This window comes from Alosa pseudoharengus, unplaced genomic scaffold (genome assembly GCF_046254945.1).
Source record: "Alosa pseudoharengus isolate Yale_2024_CS ecotype anadromous, Long Island Sound unplaced genomic scaffold, YU_APseudo_1.1 YU_APseudo_1.1_scf_17, whole genome shotgun sequence".
NCBI lineage: Eukaryota > Metazoa > Chordata > Actinopteri > Clupeiformes > Clupeidae > Alosa > Alosa pseudoharengus.
Window position 1 is genome coordinate 30,468,315 of NW_027468640.1, and position 26,666 is coordinate 30,494,980.

At 47.0% G+C, this 26,666-nt stretch overlaps 1 protein-coding gene across 1 annotated transcript in view; it reads right to left on the minus strand.

Moving 5' to 3' along the window:
- Positions 1-26,666, minus strand: part of ptch1 (patched 1) — a 56,403-nt gene that overhangs the window by 6,918 nt on the left and 22,819 nt on the right. Inside the window, exons 9-20 of the mRNA XM_076289281.1 lie at positions 25,347-25,478; positions 24,810-24,965; positions 24,444-24,542; positions 21,265-21,390; positions 17,786-17,904; positions 16,757-17,396; positions 15,766-16,075; positions 13,294-13,436; positions 10,047-10,230; positions 8,232-8,512; positions 6,279-6,416; positions 5,887-6,029 (exon numbers count right to left, since the gene is read on the minus strand). Coding sequence (XP_076145396.1) covers positions 5,887-6,029; positions 6,279-6,416; positions 8,232-8,512; positions 10,047-10,230; positions 13,294-13,436; positions 15,766-16,075; positions 16,757-17,396; positions 17,786-17,904; positions 21,265-21,390; positions 24,444-24,542; positions 24,810-24,965; positions 25,347-25,478 — 2,471 coding nt within the window. The remainder of the gene's footprint in view (positions 1-5,886; positions 6,030-6,278; positions 6,417-8,231; positions 8,513-10,046; positions 10,231-13,293; positions 13,437-15,765; positions 16,076-16,756; positions 17,397-17,785; positions 17,905-21,264; positions 21,391-24,443; positions 24,543-24,809; positions 24,966-25,346; positions 25,479-26,666) is intronic.

Genomic DNA, 26,666 nt, shown 5'->3' on the forward strand with positions numbered 1-26,666 from the left:
CCGACTCAATCTGCGGTGTGGCCAAGGCATCGCTATTTTAATCTCGAGTAACATTTAATCGCTCTACGTGAAATAATTATGTTTTGTGTTTTGCTTTGATCCGAGGTGGGCCACTCTTATCTGCCAAGGCCAGAGTGACTGCGGGGGGAAAAAGAAGGAAGGGAAGAAAGAAAGGCAGAACGAAAGAAAAAGAAAGAAGGAAGGGAAAAAAAAACGACATCTGAAATCCACACTGAGGTGGGTATCGTCTGTCAGCAGTTCTGAGCAGCAGAAATATGCAATTAAAGACTTGATGAAAGGGCCGTTGGATGTGATTGCTTAACTAGGGAAAAGTGGATTAGGCTAAATAGCCCTGCTTTCACACAAATAGTTATTATCCACTGCACACCCCTGTCAAAATATGTGCTGCCAATTAATTAAAAAAAGAAATTAAAAGCACTTCACAAACCTAACACTTCTGAACAGTGGAAAAAAAAGACATGGTTCCGCCCCAACCACTGAAGCCAAAAATCTTGCTCAAACAAAATCTTGCTTAATGGAAGTTGATATGTAAGGTTCAGCATCATATGAAATTTGTGGACTGATTTGTGGTTTGTCGTATGTCTCGTTTGATTACAAATGTGCTGGCGGCAGCTTGTGCCTAGTTGTGTTGAACGCATGAGCCTCCCATTTTTCCTGTTAGTGTTGGAGGTGTTTCAGTAATTCCACATGGATGAAAGTTATCACAAAGGGAGACACGCCACACTAATGAATGGGACATGCCCCATCCTCCCTTTCAAACACTGTTAAGGTTGGGTGGGTGAATGAGTGAGTGTGTGTGAAAGAAAGTGTGAGTGTGAGTGTGTGTGTGAGAGAGACAGTGTGTGTGTGTGTGTGTGTGTGTGTGTGTGTGTGTGTGTGTGTGCGTTGATGGGGGGTGGGGTGGGGGGTGGTAGGTTCCTGCCAGCTGGTATGTACCACAGCTGGGACTTAGACTTAACACACTGACACATTTATAACTGATCTTCTCGGGCGCTGGGCCCAGCCCGAGGAAGTGCAGGGGTGCTGGTTTTTACTGCTGGGCTCCACAGTGGAGGAGGAGCAGGAAAAGCCTGTCTCCCTTAGAGATGCAGCGGCCGCCTGCTAGTCACCGCTACGGCTCTGGAGGGAATCTTTCTCCTGCACACTTCCTGTTTGAGTATGTGTTTGAACACATCTAGTTCAATCGTCTGTCTTAAATTTGTTAAATTTCTCACATGTTTTTATTTTATTTTTGTAATTATGTGGATAGTAACTCTTATTAGTGTTCTTTTATGTTTCTGTAAGTGTTTCTTAGCTTGTACAGAAGCCGTTGTGGCTTTTGAACGGCGAGCTGGTGGACTGGGTACCTACGGTCTCAATTTCAAATGGGGGTTGACGGGCCCCTTTTGATCAGGCCCTACACTTCAGAGAGGAGTCGTCATGTTTATTCTTGCTGAGCTTTCCGAGACTTCAAAGCTCTGCGTCGTCGCCGTGTTTATTTCGATCGCGGCGGCACTTCAAAGTGGCGGGCGTCGGTTTCGTGCTTCGCGTTTAATTGAGAGCCTGGGAGGGTGACCACTTGAGTGCTGCCGCCGCGGCACCGGCCAAGTCTTTTTTTTTTTTTTTTTTTCCTCCGCCGAAGCAGACGCGAAGGAAGGCCAACCCAACCGACCAACCAACCGACCAACCAACCACCCAACCAGCCTGCCTGCCTGCCGAGCCCAACCCAGCCCTGCCTGGGAGAGGGCTACAGGCTGAAGCCCCTTATTTAGGCAGGCTCCAACCATAAGGAGGCGTGGGGAGGCCTCCGTGTTTACACTGGAGCTGGAAGCCTGGGTTCAATCAAACCGCCCATTAGATTTATCCTTTGAAATCGACTTACAGGCGAGAAGTGTGCGGTCGTGCTTCATAAACCCACCCCCACAAAAAAAAGAAAAGAAAAAAGAAAGGCCGGCTGCTAGAATTTCGTTGTGTAAATATGACTGGTCGCAATTGGTAAAAAGATCGTGACAAGTTTAAAGTAGACTGCCACATGACAGGCCAAAGTGAAGATGTCCTCCTAGTGTAGCACTAGGAGAGCTGATCTGCTATCAGGTCTCTCCTGTGTGGGTTCACTGTACATTATGGGCTGTGCTGTAAAACTGATTCCATAGCATTATGCCATCTGTAGGAGAGGCCCTCAGATTTACAGATGATTTACAGCTAACAGAGCTGGTCTTGGACAACACACACACACACACACACACACACACACACACACACGTACACACACACACACACACACACACACACACACGTACACACACACAAACACACACACACATTATATGTATATTGGTTGTCCAAGACGTGTTTTTAATGCCTAAAGTGAAAAGAAGGGGAAAAAATATCTTTCTTCACCAAGTACGTGCCCTGCAGAGAGAGCCGCTGGGATCTGTTTGGACTCCAAATATTCACAGGATCTGACAGAGCAAGCCAGGGGAGCACTTATTTCTGCAAGACCGCAAAAATACAATAAACGTTTTTTACCCTCAGCCTTCCAAGTACTGCACAGAGCACCACGAATCTCAAAAAGATACAAGATGGTATGGCGAAATGAAAATGTTTATAATTGCATTAGGGCAATTCCATGGAAAATTACGTTTTTTGTAACATCCATTAGGCCAATAAAATGTGATTGTATGGTATGATGTGAATGATTACATGAAATTTGAGCATTTGCTATTTTTGGCTGAAGAATGTACATGAGAAAAAATGCACAAAAAATTAATGTTATCATTCACATCATACAAATGCCAAGGTATTTCACTGGTGTTATGGATGTGACAAAAAGTCAATTTTCCGTGGAATTGCCCATTACAGAGCGCGGTAAACTTCACCATAAATGTTGCCTGAGTTATCACTCAGCATTGTGCTTTAATTGCATGTGATTAAATTACACAGGGCTCCGTGTGTAACATTATCACGACATATGCAGATGCAGGAAATGGGCTCCCATAAAGTCAGATTGTTGTGGGGAGGTGCGTTTGACCTCCCTGACATCTGCTTCAAAGGGAATCGCACATATTCACTGATACTCAAGCTGGCACATACTGCAGGCTGTTTTCAGGAGGTGAGGAAAGACTCCACACTCCTCACCCTGTGTGTGTGTGTGTGTGTGTGTGTGTGTGTGTGTGTGTGTGTGTGGTTTATTCATTCACACATTTGCAGGGTTGTGAAGAGATAGTCAACTTTGGACAGACTGCTTCTATGCACAAATTTCCCCAAACTACTGAGGAACTACAAATTTAAAGTGAGGAGCCAATTACTATAAAAAAGAAAGTTTAAATCAACAGTGACTTTAAGTGAAAGTAGCATGTTTACACAGCAGAAAAGAGGTTTTATGAGCACTGGCCTTCTCACTGTTGCTGAAATCTTAACGATAGTTATAGTACCTGGTGTGAAACCATTTGAGAGCTCCTGAAACTATTCTGCAGGATGACATTGAGGTTTGATTTAACCCTTAGAACCCTAAGCTGTTTTTAGGGCATTTTCACTACCTTTATTCATAAGGATTTATTCTGGTCATTGTAAGTGCCACACACATATATTATATATTGTTTTTTTCAGGAGAGTTTAAGCTATTCAGATCTGCCATCATTTCATGTATTAATACTAGCATTGATTTTATTTTGATTTTTAAAGAATTAAAATATAAAAAGTGTATTATAAAAATTCTTATATTTCGACATGTATCTCACCACAGCAAGCTCACAGCTCTACATGCATTTCATGTGTGTGTAGGGCAGACTGTCCTGAATCGGGCGATATAATTGCCATGTTGGAGGGATACTCTGGGGCTGAGCAATTTACAGAAATATTTGCTGTGTGATTTACGGAAATAAATGCTATTTTTTATTTAGTGATGAAAAATGACCTTTCTGCGCTCCATATCTGTGACACGAACTGATCTGACCTGACTTGACCCGAGGTTGTGTTAGCCTGCGTGCCTGTGTGTATGCAGTCATAATAATTCTCAACTCTTTACTGCATTGCCATGAACAAAGTAAAGGCAAAAAAGGTGTTTATTTGTTGAACAAATTGGGATGCAATGTGAGCCTTGAATTGGATGCCATGCAGGAATTTGCTAGGATCACAAAACCGGAATATGAACATGCTTTGCCATAGAGAAACACATGATAGCATTGGATTATAAACATGCTTTGCCACAAGAACAGACAAAAACGTGGGGTAAGTCCAGCTATATGAAGTTATTATTTTGCTGTCACTTCGTCTGTTTTATAACCCAGAAGGATGTACTTGGTATCAAATGATAGCTCTGAGTCTCCTCTTTCATCTGACATGCGTGGCATATCTATGCGATCACGGGTCCGCGAGTAATTCAAACGAGAGTAATGAGTATGCAGTGTTGGTTTGTGTACATGACGTTATTATTTTGCAGTCACTTCGTCTGGTTTTATAAGCCAGAAGGATCGATAAACATGGTACCAATGGATAGCCCTGTGCCCCCTCTTTCATCTGATATGCTTGCCATATCGATGCGATCACGGGTTCGCGAGTAATTCAAACTAGAGTAATGTGTGTGCAGGTGAACGCAGAGAAGTATAGACTGTAAATATGATGCAATTTGATTTAATTTCATGATTTTTTTTAATTTTCATACTTGATCGTACAGACAAGTGTGTAGTCTCGTTGGAAAGCCCCACTTCTGCTCTGTCGTGCAATAAAGGTTTCATCTTGCTGCGATGAACCATTCCGGAGCAATGTAACAGAGAAGAAAGGGTGTGTTTTTTGACGCACTTTGCGTCAATCGGGTTCTAAGGGTTAAAGCAGAAGTGATGAGTTTTGGTCTAAAACTAGTGAGCTAACGGCAAAACACTAAAAACTGTACAGCTAGCCCTTATAAAAGTTTGCTAGCATGCTAAACCGGTGTATTTTGGAAATACAGTTAGCATTACCATGCTGTGAAAGTTATTCTTACAGGGTGGTCTAACAGAACCACAGAACTATACTACAGTGCATGGAAATGAATTTGATGATACCAAAACAAAAATATACCTTAAAAAGTGGCACAGACACACAGATAGCACACACATGCACAGATACACAGATAGCACACACATGCACAGATACACATATACACACACCACATACATGCACGCACACACACACACACACACACACACAGACACAACACACACACATACCACAAAGAGTGAAAAAAAGGGAGAGCATTTGATCAAGAGGGGTTCAAGGGCTTTCGTGCGTGACTGGACTCTCAGGTAGATTCCTACGTGACATGGGGGCCTGACCACCAGAACTGACCCAAACCCCCCCCCCTGCTCCCCTACTCCTCATTCTGCAAAGTCATCCACATCAAAGGGCCGCTATGCATACAAGTGCATTAGCGATATTAACGCTGCAGAAACCTCTCCTCCCTCCCACAGAGACGTATCTCTGGGATCATACTGACCCTTCGCCCAATGACAGATGGTATGTGCAATGGAACACTAAACAGCACTTAACAGCTGAACTGATACTGACTAAAGGAGATATATATGCACCGTGGCATCTCCCATGACTTAAGCTCATGGCCTTCACCACACCGCTCCCACAGGGCCTCTACGGATTAACATGAATGCATTCACTTGTTCAAGGACTAATTCCTACACCTGAAATTACATTTCTCATCTATCCACGAGAGGTACTCACCACATGCTATAAGTGTTAGGCATAAACATTATGGGCCTCATTAAATGAAGTGGCAAGGGAGGTCTGTTCTCTCTGCGCACCATTTCACACAGACAGAGGAGTCAGGTAAGTGCTGAAGTGGAGCCAAAGTGCAAGAGGACCATCCAGAGGAGGCAGCGGAGGGTAATGGCGTACCTGACGATGAAGTCGAACTCGGAGCCGGCCAGCATGAGGACGCCCAGCAGAGTGGAGAAGGCGCCGTCCAGCACCGGGGCGAACATGTGCTCCAGGGCCAAGATGGCGCGTTTGTTGCGGTCACCAATGGCGGTGAGGAAAGCCTAGAGAGGAGATGAGGAGGAGAATGGTGAAGGCAACTGAGACGACACTAAGACAAAGTGGATGAGTTCTGCTGTAATGAGTGTAAAAGTTAACAGTTAGACGTTTCCCAGAACAGACTGTTTTTACTTTCACTAAAGTCTGTATACTTTCAAGACGCCGCACTTAAAGTTAAGAGAAAAAGTGTGTGTGTGTGTGTGTGTGTGTGTGTGTGTGTGTGTTTGTGTGTGAAGCATTATGCCTCAACTCACCAGTGCTACGTGAACAGTGAACTCCACCCCGATGCCGACCGAGGCGATGAGGATCACTACAGGAACAGCACTGAGTTTGATGCCGATTAGACCCATCATTCCAAACAACTCCACTGTCATCAGCGCCAGCACCAACACCTACAGAGGAAAACAATACAGTCTTATAAAATGTAAAATGACGAGACCATTTCTTTTTCAATCATTCTCGAGTCGCATGAGGAGTTGAAAAAGGCTGGAACAAATAGAATTATGCATCTTATGTGGTGGTGTTATTTTCATGAAAAGTGGCCAGACTATTTCAAGTGGCCAAGTGAAGTGTCCAGATATTTAGTGGAAGCGGTGCCCAGTCTTCTCTGACAGAGGACAAGCAGGGCCGGTGACTAATGCCATTATCAGCTGATTGGCCTCAGGTTTAAGGGGCCCTGGAGCCTCTGAAGAAGTGCAGTGGGGGTGGTGGTGGGGGGGGTGGTGTGGGGGTGGTGAAGAACTTAGGGGATGAGGGAAGGTGACTTAAGCAAACTGCAGCAGAGGGGAGGGACGAGGTGGAACGCAAACAAATATGGAGGGTTTGTTTGAGGGGTTGGAGGGTTGGTGGTCAGGTTTAGGGGGTCGGGATGGTTGAGCGTTGGGATGGGGGTGTGGGGTCAGGATAGTTGGGCGTTGGGAAATGGGTTGTGGGGTCAAGATGGTTGGGCGTTGGCATGGGGGTGTGGGATCGGGATGGTTGGGCGTTGGGATGGGGGTGTGGGGTCAAGATAGTTGGGCGTTGGGATGGGGGTGTGGGGTCGGGATGGTTGGGCGTTGGGATGGGGGTGTGGGGTCGGGATGGTTGGGCGTTGGGATGGGGGTGAGGGGTGGGTGGGGCTAAATGGTAAAAGCCAAAGCCCGGTAATAACTTTGTCTTTTATCTGTCTTGTAAAGCACGAGGACGGACTCAGAAATCCTGTTGGAGGGGTTTTAGAGCCACTGGCTTAAACACTGCCCCGCAATAAAAAAGGGACAGGGGCTGGAAACCGTATGAGAGAGAGAGAGAGAGAGAGAGAGAGAGGGAAGCGTCTGGAAAAGAAAAAAAATAAAGAGAAACCTATGCAAGAACGAAAAGCCATATTTAAGGGCAACACTGGAGTTGTGGTTGCCTGGGTAACCTGCTTGTCTCCTCACATTCATTTCATTGAGATGTCTGAAAAAGTGCCGCGTAGACTAAACAAACCTGCCCTGACAGTGTAGTATAAACACAACGAACAGGCCTATGCAAACACTGGTCCTGTTCTCCACTCTTAGCCTCTCTGCCTCTCATGACAACATATGTTACAATTTGGGCAGAGCAACAGAAAGACATGTTCTCACAGATACATACATTAACTTAATAATGTTATACAAGTCAAATTGGAGTCCGGTAAACAGTGATTTACTTTTCACATGATGAATTCATATAGCTTGAATAGAGCACTGTTTCAAAGGACTGACTTGAAATCTGGAAAACTAAAAGAAAAAATCTCAAACAGGCCGCTGGGGGACAGCCTGCAAAATGACCCTTCACTGAACGTTCCCTGTAGTGTATGCCCAAATACACTGGAATTGTATATTTCACAACAGAGACCACTAACTAACTCCTTCAGCTCATTACTTCCTCTACTCTTTAACATTATGTTTTCCACATCTCCCACAAAGTGGCTATTGTGCTTTTTCCCCGCCATGTGTTTTAGTTGTTTACTGTGTTTTTTTCTTTGACTGTGGGCCCCAGTCGGGTGTCTGGAGTGAGAGTGTTTAGACACTAGCTACTCTTTCATCTCATTACTCATGCTATTCTTTCATCTAACATTATCACGTCTAAACCCACAAAGTCACCATTTTGTTTTTAATTTCTCCCCCCCCCCCACACGTTTTTTTGTTTGTTTTGTTTTAACTTTTAAGCTTGATTGTGCATCCCCAAGTTGGGCGGCTTCCACTCACAATGATGCCGGCGGTCCAGGGGTTGAGGAGGAAGACGGCGCACACCAGAAAGGTGCAGGCCAGCACCACGCTGATGGAGAGCAGCAGCCAGTGGCGCAGGCTGACGTACTGCTCCCAGAACAGGAACGGGTAGCCGTTGGGGTAGCTGGGGAGGCCCTGGCGGCTGTAGTTGCCGCAGATGGCCCGGACACTCTCGATGGCTTCCACGAACTGCGCTGTCTCTCGGAGGCCGTTGAGGTAGAATGGGAACTGTGCGTATTCGATAGGTTCAGCGGCAGGAACTGAAGGAGGATGAGAGAGAGAATTTAGTTAGAATAAATTAAAAAAAGTTTAGAATTTTAGTCAGCATTTTTTACTTTCAATTTCTGTGAATGTAAAATTAACATAGCCATGAAGGCAAAGCAAAAGTGAGCATTCCATATAGTCCTTGTCAAACTACATGCAAATTGTCAGTGATTTCTCAGTGAAGCATAGTAAATTCCTGCCACTGAGGACTTGATGACTTTAATTGCAGTGTCAATGTCACCTCTAAACCTTCCCCTATGAATACCCTGAAACACATTTACCGCAAGCAGAGGAGTTGGATGAAGTCAAATACCATATTCGGAATCCCCAAAACATTTTCCCACTGCAACATCCAACCACTCCTACCTGACAAAAAGAATTAAGGCCTATCTTAAACCTGGATCTGATACTTTCCTACCATGTTGACTTTTTCCCCCTTCTCCCTTGTCTCAGCGGTATTCTACTTCTCTCTGGCGTCTCATGGAAACATCTCATTTTCAACCTGTAAACCCAACCTGGTTTGACCTTAGCACTCAAGCTTGGAAGGGGAAGTGGGTGTGTAGTATGTGTGAGAGAAAGTGTGTGTGTATGTGTGTGTGTGTGTGTGTGTGTGTGTGTGTGTGTGTGTGTGTGTGTGTGTGTGTGTGTGTGTGTGTGGGGGGGGGGGGGGTCTGTTTCCGTGAAGGCACAAACCCTGCGTCTCTCTCCCACCTGACCAAGTCCGGTCCAGACATCACCACTTGCTTAACATGGTTTTACCCCCCCCCCCATCCACGCCGCCCAACCATTATAATCTCCGCTATAAATTTACATTAGGACGCTTGCTGGAGGGCTGCCAACGGGAGCACCAGGGGTCCGGCGCTCTCCGCTTGTTATCCAATCACGTTTCCCCAGGCAAAGCCCCCTTTTAACCGCAACTGAAATACCACCAACCGGCATGCGTGTCATAAACCTGCGAGCACTCGCGAAAATTAAACCCACACTGGGTCCTGTTTACACCGCCAGCTATTTCACTGTACCGGCCTCCACTCGGCACACACACACACACACAAACGCACGCACACTACAGTGTTACTCTGTCAAAAACTCTTATGCTCAGACATGTTATTGCCCTTAAAGACTTTTTAGTGCATTTAGAATGTATGACTAAAATGTGCTTTCAAATTTGAGCTTGATCTGAAAAATGTGGGATGAGACCCAGGTGTAGTGTCAGGGCACAAAAATTCTCAAAAATTCTCAAAAAGAACTTATTTTCTGGTGATATTATATAATATATAACTATACATAAATATATATATATATATATATATATATATATATATATATATATAAAACGGTACACTATCATTGTATAATTGTTGCTATACTCCATATTGTCAAATCGCTCAAATTGTTTCAAATTCCCTTAAAAACATCGGTGAATGAGAATCTGGAACTACTTCATAGACAACAGACCAACCACAACAGGGTATTCAATCAGGCAGCGGTATATTTAAATTTTTGAAACAAAAAAAGCAGAGGGGTCCTTACTGCTGAAGCAGTCGTCGGAGAGGGATTGGGTCCTGTCGTGGAACCACTCCGGCGGCTGGGGGCGGATGTTGGCCTGGGAGGCGGCGTAGGCCATGGGGTCGTTGGTGACCCAGGCCGACAGGTAGATGTAGAAGCAGCTGGGGTTGATGATGCCCTCTGCGTCCACGAGCCGCTGCCGGGTCAGCTGCGGGCAGAGAGGAGAGAAGCAGGTCAGGAGACAGAATGGACAGAGCGATGCCGAGAGGTCACTGTAGTTAGAGTGTCCAGTTAGATCTCACTCTAGAAGCTAGAACTCCAGTTAGTGCTCAGTTAGAACTAATAATGTATGGGACAATGGGATGCAGAGTGGCTGTACAATAGATCAACAGATCAGGAATATACTCTATACCCCTTTCTCGTGATTCTTTTCTTTCTTTGTGGATAATGGGGTACTTTAAGGAGAGCTGAGCAGAGGAAGAGAGAGAGAGAAAGAGAGACAGAGAGAGAGAGAGAGAGAGAGAGAGAGAGAGAGAGAGAAAAGATAGATAGAGAGTTAGCAAGAGAGATAGGGGAGATGAGAGAAGAAATAAAAACACAACCAAAAACCAACTCTGTCCTCCTTCATTTTCTGCAGTGAGATGTTAAAAACGCCAAGCGCCGCTGCGCTAATCTCTCACTCCTGAAAACCTCCCTTTTCCTGGAGCTACCTCCTGAGAAGGTAAAACCATTACAGAACGGTGGTCTGCGCCATAAATCCACCCCCCTCTCCAAACGCTCAAAGTCAGGGGTGAATGAGCATGTGTGTGTGTGTGTGTGTGTGGGGGGGGGGGGGTTGCGTTGCGTTGAAGGGAGGGGGTGTTGGGGAGAGAAAAATTGCTTGAGTTAGCGTAACAATAAAAAAATTGGCCGGAGTCCCTGGGTGCGTCTGTGTGCAGTTAACCTTGCTGTTAACACTGGGGGAAATGCCACCCAGCAAATGGAGTACAGCTATAAAAATAACACAACATCTGTAGAAATGGGCCTAACATTTGCTTCTCCTGACCCCTACGGATAGTCAGAATGCCCGGCGCCACCGCCAGCTCTTGCAAAATGACTTTACACATTTTTTGGCGAACGCACACACACCAGCATACAGTGCGTGGAAAAATACACACATACACACTCTTTGATTCTCTCTCAGACACATTATACACACAAACACACACACACAAACACACACACACACACCCACACCCACACATTCCAAGACATAGTATAACTATTCCTTTAAATTTGTAAAAGCTTTTAAAAAAGGCCAAGCTAGTTTAGCTGGAATGGACCACACACCCATACCAACCACTCAAAAAAAAAGCTAGTAGTTGGGGTATGCTGAATGCACCTTTGGTAAAAGTGGTTTCTACTAGTTCCACCACTGTACTCACTCTTTCTATTTCTCTCTCTCTCTCTCACACACACACACATCTCTTTCACACACACACACACACATACAGTACATACACACACACACACACACACACACACACACACACACACACACACACACACACACACACAACGTGTTGCTCCAGTAAGGTGGGACCATGTGATGAAGCTTCCCTCAGTCCATTCAAAAAGGGAACATGGCAGCCGAGTAGAGAAAATAAAAAATAAAAAAACAGGGGGAAGGGGGGAGAGAAAGAGAGGGCAAGAGAGAGTGAGAGAGAAGGGGGGGCGGACTTGGATTCCAAAGATCTGGATTGAATTAAGCAGCAGGATACGCAACAACTGTATGTCTTCAAGCTGTCACGGGAGGCACAGAGTGTGTGGCTGGCGGCCGGGCGGCCCCGCCGCGCTACGCTTTCCTCACACGGACAGGAAATGACGTCAGCCGGCCGCACACAAACACCGGTGACGTGTCCAACCCACCCCACACACACACACACACACATAAACCCCCCCACACTCCTCTCCCTCTTCATTCTTTCCCACTCTATCAAACACTTTTCAACATGTTACTAACCAAGAGCAGAACGGGAAACAGATTTGGGTCCTGGCGTGTTTCGCCAAAACGTGTGCCTCCTGTTTTTTTGGCTTGCTGTTCAAGTGCATTTTGACAAGTGAACCTTAAAAGTTCAGACACAGAGCACTGACTGCAAGGCATCGCATAGGGGGCCCTACTCACCCACTACACACATTAGGCCTTGCAAGTGCTTAAGACAAAACAGACAGCAATAAACGCAGATGTCCGTTATGTGTTCAAATCTAAGACATTCTTCCAGAAGCGTCAGCTCACGAGCAGTCTCCATGCTGTACTGTACTGTGCTGCTGATCTCCAGTCAGGGGTGTTTTTTTGTAATTCCTTGTGGCATACGAATGGGACAAATGGTTTAAATGAAGAGTTAATTGCTTTTTCAGAGGTGGGTTGTAGCCCCTGTAAGGGCTTTAAATTCCTGGGCTTGGTAAAGCTATCAGGAGGGAGGACTGGGGAAAAGGGGAGGAGGATTGGGGGATGGGGGTGCATTTATATGGCAGGTGTGGTTCCCATGCTGGGCCGCAACCCTCCCTCAAAAAACACAGTGTCATCTTAGGTTGGTGGACTTACCTATAGGTTTTCCACATAGTCTACAAGTGAACACATAGGCTACGAGTGAACACATAGTCTACGAGTAAACACATAGTCTGCGAGTGAACACATAGGCTACGAGTGAACACATAGGCTACGAGTGAACACATAGTCTACGAGTAAACACATAGTCTGAGAGAGAGGCTACGAGTAAACACATAGTCTACGAGTAAACACATACACTGTAGTCTGCGAGTGAACACATAGGCTACGAGTAAACACATAGTCTGCGAGTAAACACATACACTGTAGTCTGCGAGTGAACACATAGGCCACGAGTAAACACATAGTCTGCGAGTAAACACATAGGCTATGAAGTGAGTGACAACTGAGAGTAGTAGACACCACACAACCTGATCTGGCCCAAAGCGGTTGTATGTATCCATGTTTTCAACTAGACTTCTCAAATGCACTTTAAGCAGTTCCCTATAGTTTACTACAACAACAAAAGAATTACTGTACTTCATCAAGCAAAAAGGTTCCCACAAGACTGAGGAATCTAGTGGTTCTAGCTGCCAGCCTTTCTCCTATGACTATAGAGAACAGAGAAGCCTACAGCAAGGTCTAGTTCCCCAAGAACAAAAATGTAAAATGTGAAAAATGTGTAAAAAGTGCTTCGGAGGATTCTAGAAGACTTGTCTTCATGAGCTGATGAGCTTCTCTTACCTGGTTGTGGTTGATGGGTTTGTCTCTCCTTCCAGTCTGGATCAGCAGTTTGTAGGCCAAGATGCCGTCATCGGTGCCGTTCCTGAAGTCGGCGCGCGTGATCCGGCCTGTCTCCCAGTCACGGTCGAACGCCTGCTGTAGACCTGCGCGACACAAACGGCAAGCACTGACACATGCGACACAGCAAGTTTCAAATTCAAACCACACAGCTCGCGCTCCGCTGGAGTCTGTTTTCATTATTCACGCTTCAAAGCCAAGATGCTCCCGAGAAAACTCTCGAAAAATCATCTCATCGTCATTCAAGACACAATGGGCCATAAAATAACGCTGCAAACGCGCCAAAATCCAACAATGTTAAACAACAACAATAGTTACAGTGACAAGTGAATTTATTGGAAATCTCAAATGATCTGATCCGCCGTGTCAGTTTTTAAGGCCATAAACTCCCAGAGTTGCTACATTTCTAAATTCTGCTGACGTTCACTCAGAGGCTGGGTGGGTGGGTAGGTAATGGGTGGGGAACTGTGCTCATACTATACAGTCTACCACTTCTGAGCTTCCCCTCCTCCTCCTCCTCTTCCTCTCCTCTCCTGTTTCTTCACTCCCTCCCTCACTCCCCTCTTTACCCCCTTGATTGCCAGTGGCCAATTTCTGGGACACATTGTTTCTGGTCCTGCTTTCATCTCCCTGTCTGCGTCCAATTTGTCGAGCCGTTTCAAAGCGCAGTATTAAAGACGGCTCCCCACCCCTCCCTCTCTGGCATCCACTGTAAAACACACACTGACACAGACAGATGCACACACACACACACACACACACACACACACACAATAACACACACACTCTCAATTGCGCACACACGCAGATGGGAGGATAAACATACTTCACACACCGTTAAATATAGTCATATGTTGACCGAAAAGGCCCCAAATAAAAAGCATCTGATTGGCATTTAAAGATTCTTCTTTGTCTTATGCGACCTGTGCGACACTGAGACGGTTTGGGGGGGAGGGGGTGGTGGTTGTGAGCTTTCCCACCCTGCCATTAGTGCAGAGAGACCTATTCAGGAGAGGGCTTACTCAATCTTTGGGTCTGATCTGCCCGGGATTAGCAAAGGCATCTCATAATCCAGAGAGAGAGAGAGAGAGGGTGAGCGTGAAAGCGAAAGACATAGAGAGAGAGAGAGAGAGAGAGAGAGAGAGAGAGAGAGAGAGACTTTTAAGGTTCCTTTATTGACAGTCAAAAAGGAAACCAGGTAACATTAAAACCAACCCTTAATAAAAACCTCCCTCCACCCCCCACCCCACCCTAACTAGGAAACCCAAAAGAAATACAGAGAGAGAGAGAGAGAGCGAGAGTGCACCCTCACACACCCATCCATAAGCACGTTCGGTCTCAGTGCACCAGCCTGTGAGGGCAACGCCCGTGCTCTCCTGCTCCACCTTTTAGCACTGTCACTTCTACACCTCCACAGCCCTGCGCTCCACACAGCTGCACCTGGATCAGCCCCCTAACCCCCTAACCCCCCCCCCCCCCCCATCCAGCCACATCCAGCCACATCTCACCACCTGTGAGGCTCCAGTTTGGGGACACACACGTAAGGTGAACTCTCCTCGTCTTTCGGCAGCGAGACCTACAGGTCACTGAGACATCTGGGACGGGGCTATTCACTCCTCAGCTGTGTTGTGCGTCTGACATAACAACAACAAACCCAGACGCACGGCGGACCTCCCAACCTCCCCACGCGACTTATTGTAATGCGACTTTATTGAAGGACGCAGCTGAACAAGTAGTGAAGGGACCTGCACTTTCTCATTTGCTGGGCTGCTGCACGTAATAACAAAGGAACAGACGACACCAGGACATGTGCTGGACAGAACTGGACATCGACCAGAAAACTGAGGTCAATTTCAGCATTAAAACAACATCGCTGTGACCCAACATGTCAAATTCATGAGTGCGTTTGAAATAATGTTTTGCGAGCTGAGCAGAGGCTTTCTTTGAATGTTTATGTGAACTGGGGTGTAGGTTCTCATGGTACTTTCCACCACCAGACAAAATAACTACACCCACATTCTCTATGGGTCATCAATCAGGGACATCTTTATCATGTAATAACATAATATTCCCTAGAGATGGGAATACAAAAAACTATCAAAGTATAAAAAGTGTGTGTTAGTCAGACTTTATGAAGATTTATTATAGTCATGATTTTTCAAGAAGCTCCCGAGATGATAGCTTAAAGAATATGTCAGAAACATCAGAAGTGTGTTTGTGTGTGTGTGTGTGTGTGTGTGTGTGTGTGTGTGTGTGTGTGTGTGTGTGTGTGATATACAGTGTAAGATTGTTTCAGATAACTCATTAATGAATGGCTCAACTAATATCGGACCGCTGTCCCAAAAGCCTTATTATAGTGAGGTCTCACTATCATTGTACACACTCTCCAACACCAACACCAGCACTGTCTCTCACCTTGCAGCCAGTCGCGGAACAGGTGCAGCCACATGCGTGGCAGCTGGCCATCGTCCTCGCGCAGCACGTACTTGACCGACTCGAAGCGGCTGTGCAGGTCATACAGGAGCCCCTGCACGCGCGGGTAGTCGGCCCGCTGCGTCACCACGTACATGTTGTAGAAGGAGAAGTACTTGAACTGGGCGCCCAGGAAGTCGTACTCGCTGGTCTCGCGCGGCACGATGTCGGTGAGCTCCAGGCCGTCGCGGACGCATGTGGTGCCGTACAGGCTCACGCCCAGCAGGCCCAGGAACAGAATGATCACCACCACCTGCACAGGTAGGCCAAGGCACAACGACCGAGTCAAGGCCAGAATCTCATCCATGGAGCGGGAAAACGTGATGCTTTTTGGCATGTATATTATATATATGTATATTATATATATATATATATATATATATATATAATTCTGTATAATTCTGTCATATCAACGACACTACTGAGTACAGCTACAATTGCGATTTTTCAGCTGCACTTGCAGCTCATTTCTCACTTTTAGACAACGAATCAATCAGTATACACTACTCACAAAAAGTCAGGGATATTCAGCTTTCGGGTGAAATTTCAGGATGAACCTAAAATTCACTATAACCTTTACAGGTAAACTTAATGTGACCTTCTCTAAACTTTTGAATGTGCATGTCCAACAGTTCAGTGTTTCAGTACTTTGTGTACTGAAACATTAAATTTCACCCGAAAGCCAGATATCCCCAACTTTTTGTGAGTAGTGGAAATGCATATGGTCCTGTTTAGAAATCTTTAATTATTCATGTTTCCTAAATGTTCTCTTGTACACCTAATGTTACTGAAGTAGAAATGAGCATCGGTAGTAAAGTATCAGTTTACCAGATATTGATTTTGCCCTTTCTTCTCAGCTACATAGAAAGATGTGACATTGTGAATGAAACTCTGCGGAGGGAGTGTGTGAAAAGTGTGTGTTTGTGCCGCTTACCTTCGTGGTGGGCTGCAGCAGGAAGGGGGCGTAGTGCCTCTCGGCGAACGAGGCGAAGCTCCACCGCCAGCAGGGCGGCTCGGGGCAGGAGTGGTGCACGTGGCCCCGGCTGCCGCCCGCCAGCTCGGAGAAGTTGGACAGCAGGTCCCGCGTGGAGCTGGCGCTCGCTGGGGTCTGGCAGGGTGAGGAGGAGGAAGGGAACGCGGGATCGGCGGGCGCGGTGGGGGCGTTGGTGCCGATGCCGCTGCTGCTGGCCGCCCGGTTGGCAGCGCTGCTGTTGTTGTAGTTGTGATGGGCGCCGGTGTTGTTGTTGTTGTTGTTGTTGTTGTTGACGTTAGTGGCGGGGGCGGGCGCCGGGGCTGGCGCCGGGGCGAAGGGCTGCACGTGGATCTGCGAGTGCGGCTCGGCCGTGGTGTAGTAGGCCTGCGTGCGCGGGTCGTACTCGGTGCGCAGCTGCACGGTGGAGCGCATGGTGATCTGCGTCTGCTGCGCGAAGCTGTGGCTGCTGTAGGACGGCGGCGGGCTGCTGTAGGACGGCGGCGGGCTGCCGAAGGAGGGTGGCGGCGGGCTGTAGCGACTGCCGTCCGAGCCGTCCACGTAGGCCTGCGGCTCGATCTGGATCACCCGGTTGGCACATGGGCTGCGAGGAGAGAAGAGGGAAGAAACGATCTTCATGATCTCTTTATGATACACATAAGTCATCTATATATACGTTAGTATATATAAGTACAAACGGATACTACTTGAACAATACCAACAATAACACTAAAATTAGGTTCTACTGTTCTACTATATTCTTATATAATTGTAGGATCCATTTATAGTCACCTTTTCCATTTTTGTGTTTATAGGTCTTATTTATTTTAGCCACTTGGGGGTGTAATTCACTGGGTGTTACATGGGTTCACAGGTGTATATGAACAAGGACACATGGTTCTTACTGTAACTGTAGCCAAACAGGCTCTTCATGCCGTGTGCTCATGATGATTAGAGGCGTGTGTGTAGGAGTGAGAGGGGAGGTGCCTGTACCTGACGAAGCAGCAGAAGATGTCGAAGCGACGGTCCTCTCGGCGGTACAGGTCCATGCTGAGGATGGCGGGGAAGATCAGTAGCACCATGGCGAAGTTAAACACCACCACCACTGCCGCCTGCGTTACAAAGAAAACAACAGTGTTTTTGGTTTAGAGACCTGGCGATTTTACAAAGCTTTCTGCACAGAAATGACTATTCACGTATTAACACTGCTAGATCATGCAAGAAGCAAATTCATAGAGGCAGCAGTTGTAAACTTTAAAGTGTAGACAATTATAAGATCATTTCACAGTTCTCTCTAACCTTAAAATGCATACCAATGCTTATTTGTATTAGTAGTAGTACAATGAGTGCTTTATAAGTACTCAAAAACGTAATAAACAAGGTTTTCATCCAGTGTTCGCAGTCCAATATTATTCTAACAGGGAGGGAAGGCAAAGACCCCTTCACACATGTCATGGATGGACATGCAGATCTTTGGGCATTTTCGGCAAAGGCAATCTGTCAAGAGCGGCTAAAAACCGACGACTGGGGACGAGTGAGATGGAGCATCGTAACAATCACTCACTCCACTCAGTCTTTATCGGCTCTGCCACGGCGGCGCAGACAGAATGAAAAGAAGCGCTGAGAGGAAAAGAAGGGGGGGGGGACTGCAGCACGCAGCTAAGCCAGCAGTTGGCAGAGAGGACGCGAGCGTGTGAGCACGAGGGTGTGTGTCTGTGTGTCTGTGTGTGTGTGTGTGTGTGTGTGTGTGTGTGTGTGTGTGTGTGTGTGTGTGTGTGTGTGTGTGACTGTGCGTGTCTCTGTGTGTGTGTGTGTGTGTGTGTGTGTGTTTGTGTGCGTGTGTGTGTCTATGTGTGTGTTCCACACACTGTCAGTGTTTGGGAGGAATAGGAGCCGGGTGAAGGACAGGGGGAGGAGGCTGAGGCCCTGCCTGCCTGCCTGCCTGCCTGCCTGTCTGCCTGGGAGTGGAGCTACTGCCAGACCACCCAACGAGCCACGCAGCCCTGTGGGGCCTGGAGGTGTGAAGCAGGAATCAGGGCTCGTCAGACGACTACGCCCAAACTTGCATGCACATACGCACGCGACACACACACACACACACACACACACCTGTGGTTTTGCGTTTAACAGCTTCCAGGAAGAGGCAGCGTTTTGTTGTTGTCATTCCTCCCTCTTTCTTTCCCTTCTTCTCCTCTATCTCTCCATCTGTCTGTCTGTCTATATCTATTTGTCTTCAGAGTCATCACTCTTTAGCCAGAAAGTCACTTCCTCAGAACCCTTTTTTTTCCTGTGAACTTCATCTATTAAACATCATGCTGTCAAATATGACAGTGGTTTAAACAGTGAAGTTCTAGATTCTAGAAGAATCTCCAAACCCTGGGTGAGTGAGGCACTCTGTGGTCAGTAAATGCCAGGACTGTGAAGAAACCCACACATATATAAAACATGTGGATCTCATGCCGAGGATCCAGAGGGACAGAAATCCGATCCAGTGCTCTGGGAGTAAACAGAATTCCCGGCGCTCCGGTCATCTGTCCACACTTGTTATTCCTGCACCTCTTCACCGAGGGCTGCGGGATGAGTAACTGGCTGACTAACATCTTGCCTGTGTGGTCTTTCCCACCTCGGGCTCTGTGTGTGTTATTGCGGCCACACACACACACACACACACACACACACACACTCGGCACACACAAATGTGTGAGGACAAACCTCCCACACAGGCTTCTCAGAGCCAAATCACTACTTCAGCAGTCCCATTGTGAAATAGCCACAGCCATTCAGACGAGAGTGCACCAGGCGTTTTCCCTCCCCCTGAGTAACAGAGCTCAGGGTGATAGCCCGGCTAGGTTAGCTGAAACGTATTTGACCTTAACACGGATGGCCACAGAGCGTGCCGGTCTTGATTTGAGACTGTGGAGCTTTTTAGGAAAGAAGCCGGGGGAAGGAAAGGGTGGGGGGTCGTGGTGGAGTGGGGGTGGCGAGATTTGGGGCTCTCCACAGCTGTGCGGCTTTTGCAAGGGCGCTGGTGAGTTCACCTCACCGCAAGTTCAGAGGTCGTGTAGAATGAGAAAGTATGTGGGGGTGGGGGCTGGGGGTGGAGGAGTGGGAGGCGGACCTATAAGTCATGCTTACTCCACGGTCCAACGAGACAAAGCTTTTGGTCAACACCTCCCACCACGGACACATTTTAATGGGCTGATAGAGACACCTTCACACAGCCATTAGTGTTGGAACAAATCTCTACAGCCACAGACGACTGGACACACTTCACAGATCCTCACAGGCAAACATTACAAAAACTATTGAAGCTCCACACAAGTTAGGCTTTATTATAGTGTCTTGAGATACCATCTGCCAGATACAAGACTAAATCTGAGAATTTAAATAATAATTTGAATATGCAACATTGTTGGAACCATGCCATGGTTGATAGATTAAAGTTCTTTGCTCAATCTTTTTTTTTTTTTTTTTAATTTTAATCCAAGTAAATTTCTTTGTGGGTCAATAACGATAACAACCAAACATCTAGGAGACATCTGGATGTGTGTGCACAGATGGAGACCTATTTCAGAAAACCAGCTTTGGAGTATTGCATTTCAAAGGGGCAAATGGCACAGACAATACACTCACACAGCCACGCTTTCACTCATTCACTCCAGTGCAACCAGAGGGCCAGCCCGTTAGACCCACGCTCTCGTTGCCCCTAATCCATCTCCGCACTCTCGCTTGCGAGGGCAGACCCCGAGGTGTTCGTGGATCTGCTCAGAGCAAAAGGCCACCTTTAGCCTCCTTTACCGGCATCTGGCTGGAGGGGGCCCGTACCAGTGGTCATTACTTTACTGCCACCCTCACTAAATCAGGCCCTGGCATTTAACCTGCGTGAACTCAATTAAAAGGCCGGTTCCACTTCGGAACAGAACCGACAGAAAGGAGAGAGAAAAAAAAAAAAACAGAAAGGAAAGAAAAACATGCCAGGTTGCCTTTTTTGCGCTCGCGTGGTCTTCTGGGGGTGCGATGGGGGCCCAATGTGGTCATTCATAAATGAAGGACAGATGCGAGTCACGCTAGGACCTCGTGCTGCTTAACAACCTCCCACGCAGATGCCACAATCACTCCCCTGCCCTCCTCTCCTCTGACCCCCCCCCCCCCCCGCGGCATAGATACCCCTGCCGAGAGAGACTCAATCTGGAGGGACACGAGCAGGGCAGGCTGCTGCTCAGGCCATCGGGGCGTGCAGGGGGCGGCAAGGGAAGGGAAGTCTCTTGTTCTCTCTCTCTCTCTCTCTCACTCTCTCTCTCTCTCTCTCTTCATCTCTCTCTTCATCTCTGTAGCACTTTCTACAAATCTCACAAACTTATCACATACTGTACATGTTATGACTGTTATGAAATGACACATTGGCTGCAAGGGAGCACGTAAGTTTAATACACACAAACACACACGCGCACTGAAAACCTGAAAACACTGACCTGTAGCGAGAAGGCGCGGAGAGCTGGGATGGGGATGAGTGCCGCCATGAAGAAGGCGGTGACGTTGCTGATGGAGGTGAGAGCCACGCTGGCGCCTGTCCTCTTCAGGCACTCGCCAGTGCGGTCCTGCCACAGAGCACACGCACGTAGAGTCACATGACATGTATGGCACGCACACACACACACACACACACACACACACACACACACACACACACACACACACACACACAGGTCCAAAATACAGAATATTCCCATTACATTACATATATTCTTATTCTTATCATTGATGAGGTAGACAGTAGCTCTCTTCTGGACTGGCTACTGATTCTCTAAAAAGTCTGTCAACACACACACACACACACACACACACACACACACACACACACACACACACACACACACACACACACACACATCTGTGGTCCTTGTTGAATTTTACTGAGTTCTTTAGTGGATTCATGGCGTCCCTGCATGAACCCTTGACACAGTAGCACCTATCTCCTGACCAAGCTGTTCCGTTCCTCTGTGACCTTCACGCCAACATTCACAAGGTCACCTGCCACTCCAGCAGGTGTCTAAACAATGCGGTCGGTGTGGCGAGATGAACGGCAGCCACCAATGTCAACATCTCCCAAAGCGCGGCGTGCAAACGAAGACGGGGAACAAGGACGGAGCAGGCCGTTATTCGCCGTCGTCAGCATGAGCGGCCAAGGGAGAAAACAGCGACTTCACACAGTCAGCAAACAGGATCGCCACAGACGCGAACGGCTTTGGCCAAAGCACACACGCTCTGAAATGCGCACTTCTTTCCAAAATGGTAAAGTGTGCGTTACGCTGTTTTGGGCCAGAATATTATGTTACAAAACACTGTGATGATTTAGGAGGCGAAAGCGGAAAGAAATTGGGATATTGTTTGAGCTTTCTTGATGAAGCCAACATTGCCTTCTTAACATGCAAGTATTCTGTTTGCTATAACGTGAAAGCTCTGATGTACCCTGCCTATGTGTGTGTGTGTGTGTGTGTGTGTGTGTGTGTGTGTGTGTGTGTGTGTGTGTGTGTGTGTGTGTGTGTGTGTATGTGTGTGTGTGTGTGTGTATTCTGTTTGACTTGGAACAAGCCAAGACCAGGATTGCTATAAGGTGGAGCTCCACCACCAGACCCCACACAACAGTGATAAATGCCATAAGGATGTAGCCAAACAACACCCACACAGCACAGCTAACTCTACAGGCAAAAACAAACAACTTGATTTCTGTGATTGAAATGCAAACCACAGTGTTTAAAAAGATATCTATCTGCTGTTGTGCCACTTTTAATAAGTGTAAAAGCAAACCTGTAGATTTGTGCTGAGAATACTAAGACCACAACACAATTAACAAAAAAAAAACATTCAAATTGCTCAACAGTAGTATTCCCTTTGGAAAACATCATCTGGACGTTTAGCTCGATAGTAATTTAGGGCGTTGATGATTGTTCTCATTTACCAACTGGTGAATGAGGAAAGAGGTTTCTTTTTAGAAACTTAAAGCGTAAATCTCTACAGCCCAAATAGAGTCAAACACTGATTTGGAACACTGGAACAAATGGATAGAATGTTACAATGAAATAAAAGAAAACAGATAAGTCTGTAAAAATGGAAGCAAACAAGAAAGAACAAAGTATGAAAGAAAAAAATACAAAAGAAAGAAAGAGAAAGAAAGAAAGAGAGAAAGAAAGAAAGAAAGAAAGAAAGAAAGAAAGAAAGAAAGAAAGAAAGAAAGAAAGACACGTTAGAACAGCCTGCTAAATGTGCTCAATTGTGTGGGTTAATTTAAACCTTCTCTTTGAACGAGAGAAAGCCACGTATCACTGAATTCACAGTGACAGCATAATGATCCCAGCTCTGCATAAAGGCTTTCTGCTCTAATCCACAGTTATGTGGCTTTTAAGATGGAGAAAATGCTTAATTGCCTCCCACCCCTAAAACCGCCCGCCGAAACAGCTCGGAGCCACATTCATGATATGCTCATGCCCACGCTATAAGGATAGGTGCCATTTTGTTCTTTATCTCTAGTCATCATAAGAGTTTTTTGAAAGACACCACAAACCTTACCAAACTCCACCCTCGAGGACAAACACAACAGACCCCACCCCCCACCCCCACCCTCACCCCTAACACACACCGACTCCCACAGACAGACTCTTCAGATTCTTTGCTACCCCACAGAGATGTGGATATGAAAACACACCACAAAGATATGCGTACACACAAACACACAAACAGACCGACACACACACACACACACACACACACACACACACGCACACTCGCACACACACAGTCAGACACACATCTGCGGTCTCTTTGTTAAAGTGTTGAGGACGTGCAGGCCCACACACAGCGCGGCTCATCCTGTGCCCCTAAGACAAGAGGGATCATGTTTTCCCCTTCCAGAGGGAACTATTTACTTTTCATCTCAACCATGCAGGGCACAGGGAGATGGGGAATCAGTGGCGGGGAGAGGAACAGGAAGAGGGGGCGGGGACACAGACGAGAGAGGGGTAGAGAGAGGGAGGGAGGAGAAACTTTAAGAGAGGAGGGGGGGATTACTGGAATCCAACAAAGGCACCTCTCTCATAATACCAACACTGGCAACATAACATGAAACAAGACAACACCTGTCCCCTTTGCTTTGCATTTTGGAAAACTAAGCTAAAGGTGCACAGATGTGCAACACTGCTGTGACTCACATGCCACTGGGTGTGTGTGTGTGTGTGTGTGTGTGTGTGTGTGTGTGTGTGTGTGTGTGTGTGTGTGTGTGTGTGTGTGTAGGTGGGGTGGGGGGTGGGGGGGTGCAGTGGGGAGGGGGCACTTTGATCGCTCAAGCGTGGCCAGTTTTGAAGTTGCATCACAGGCAGGGACAGGTACCTGCACATTCCATGATGTGAGCGATAACGACAGGGTACACACAGACACACACAGCACACACACACACACACACACACACACACGCATATGAGTATAAAAGGGGGTTTCAGAACACTTTGGAATTGTTGTCCCTTTCAGCGGCTTAGTTAGGAGGACAGTGACGTGTGTGAGTAAGTGTGCACATTTGTGACGTGAGTAAGTGTGCACATTTGTGACGTGAGTGAGTAAGTGTGCACATTTCACACGTTGATAAGAAGGTCCATCTCACCTCGAATGGGATCCTCTTGTTCTGCCCAGTCTCGCTGAAGGCATGGGCCAGGAGAAAGACATCATCCACACCCACGCCCAGAGCCAGAAATGGCAACACCTAGAACGTAAGGAAAGTAGGGTTACTTTGAGAGCGGGACACGCAACAAGATGCATACCGATTACATACAGATTATATTTAAAAAAAACAGAGAAAGTACATAAACTACAGATGTAGGTGGCAAGAAGGACATTTATTCTTTTAAGATCCACCTAAGATCAAGCTACACTCGTTATCAAAAACATCACATCCTGTAGAGTCGTCGTTTATCAGAAATAACACAATTGTCCTTTGTGCGTCGGTCGTGTTTACGGCAAACTTGCGTACCTGAGTGGTGGCGGCGTTGAAGGAGATCCCGATGAGAGAACACAGGCCCAGCCCTGCTGCCACGGACAGGGTGACGAGCAGGACACCCGCCAGCCCCACGGCACCCTGGGACTTGGCACAGTCCCAGCGCAGCATGGTCAGGCAGGCATAGGCCAACTGAGGTAGTGGAGGAGGGAGAGGTGGGGTGGGGTTGGCACAGCAGGGTAAACCAGGTTAGAGTGGACAGCACGACTTATATAAGGAGGCATTTATTCAAGGAAATATAAAATATTAGTTCCAAGAATGCTGAAAATAGTTTTTCACTGGTTAAGCGTTCAAATCTATTTTAAATCGATTTCTTCAAATCTATTTTTAAATCAGACTGTTGGGGCCGGCTGAAATAAACATAAATAGCCATTGCAAAAATGTCCCGAGTAACACATGAAGACGCCTGTCTATTGACATATCCCAAACAATAAAGACGCGTCTCCTAAACCCCGCTCCCTTGACCCTCCTCTTGCTGCTGGGCATGTAAGAGGAGAATGGGGGATGCCTCACCATTAGCAGGTAGCCGCTGGCGATGCGGATGACGCTGACATCGGAGAAGGACTTGAGGATGTCCTCGAGGGTGGTGGTGGTGAAGGTGAGCACTTTCTGGGAGGAGTTGACGGGGACACTCTGCTGCACAGCCTGGAGGTCCGGGGGGTGGGGGGGTGGGGGGTGGGGGTTGACAAGAAGGGGAGCCGTTATTGTTTCAGAAATGAATGTTTACTTTGCAGTTGCTGTGGGGTGTATGAGACTGCATGTTTATTTGCCATTATTCAATTGATATTAAAGGGACACTGAGCCCTATTAGCATTTCTTGATAATTCCATCCAGAAGGTGGATTCTAGCCACTGTAGAAATCCCTTCTTTCCTTTCAAGATGGTATACAAACATGCATTTCAACAGTGAAGACAAGGAACATAAAAGTTTTCTCACACAGCCTATACAATGTCATCCTTGGCAACAAAAAGCTTTTGTGCTGAATGAATTTGGGACAGAAGGGAGAATTCTAGACCTCAGTCATTTTTTTTTCCAAATATCTTCTCATTACAGACGGGAAATAAGTCAAAAAATTCTGCTGACCCCTATATCCACAAACAGAGTTGAGGAGCTCTCACAAAGACTAAACAAACAGAGAGAGAGAGGGAGGGAGAGAAAGAATGAGAAAAGAGAGAGATAGAGAATGTGTGTGTGTGTGTGTGTGTGTGTGTGTGTCTTGTCTCCCCAGCTCTCAGCGGTACCCCCCGTACCAAGCCAAGGTCAGGGCCTCGAAACACGGCGAGCGCAGCGGATGATGTCACACACCAGTCACCAATGGGACGGCAGCTGCGAAAAAGATTCCGCTGTGGCGCGCCTTAATGCTTTCCAGACAGCGGCGGGCCGCCTCGTGTGTTTTTTTTACCCTCCCGGCGCGGCGCGCCATCTGAGGCAGGCTCCAGCCACACACTGCACTGCCGCCCGGGATGGGGAGCACACTCACAGAGGAGTGGGGCCGCTTTATTACAGAGCTGACCTTGTCTGCAGGAAAGGTGTGTGTGTGTGTGTGTGTGAGAGTGTGTGTGTGTGTGTGTGTGTGTGTGTGTGTGTGTGTGTGTGTGTGTGTGTGTGTGTGTGTGTGTGTATGTGGTGGGTGATGTGTGTGTGTGCTATAGAGAGGGAGAGAGAGAGAGAGAGAGAGAGAGAGAGAGAAGAAGAGAGAGTCTTGGTGTGTGTGTGTGTGTGTGTGCGTGTGTGTGTGTATGGTGTGTGCGTGCGTGCGTGTGTGTGTGTATGTGTGTGTGTGTGTGTGTGTGTGTGTGTGTGTGTGTGTGTGTGTGTGTGCGTGCGTGTGTG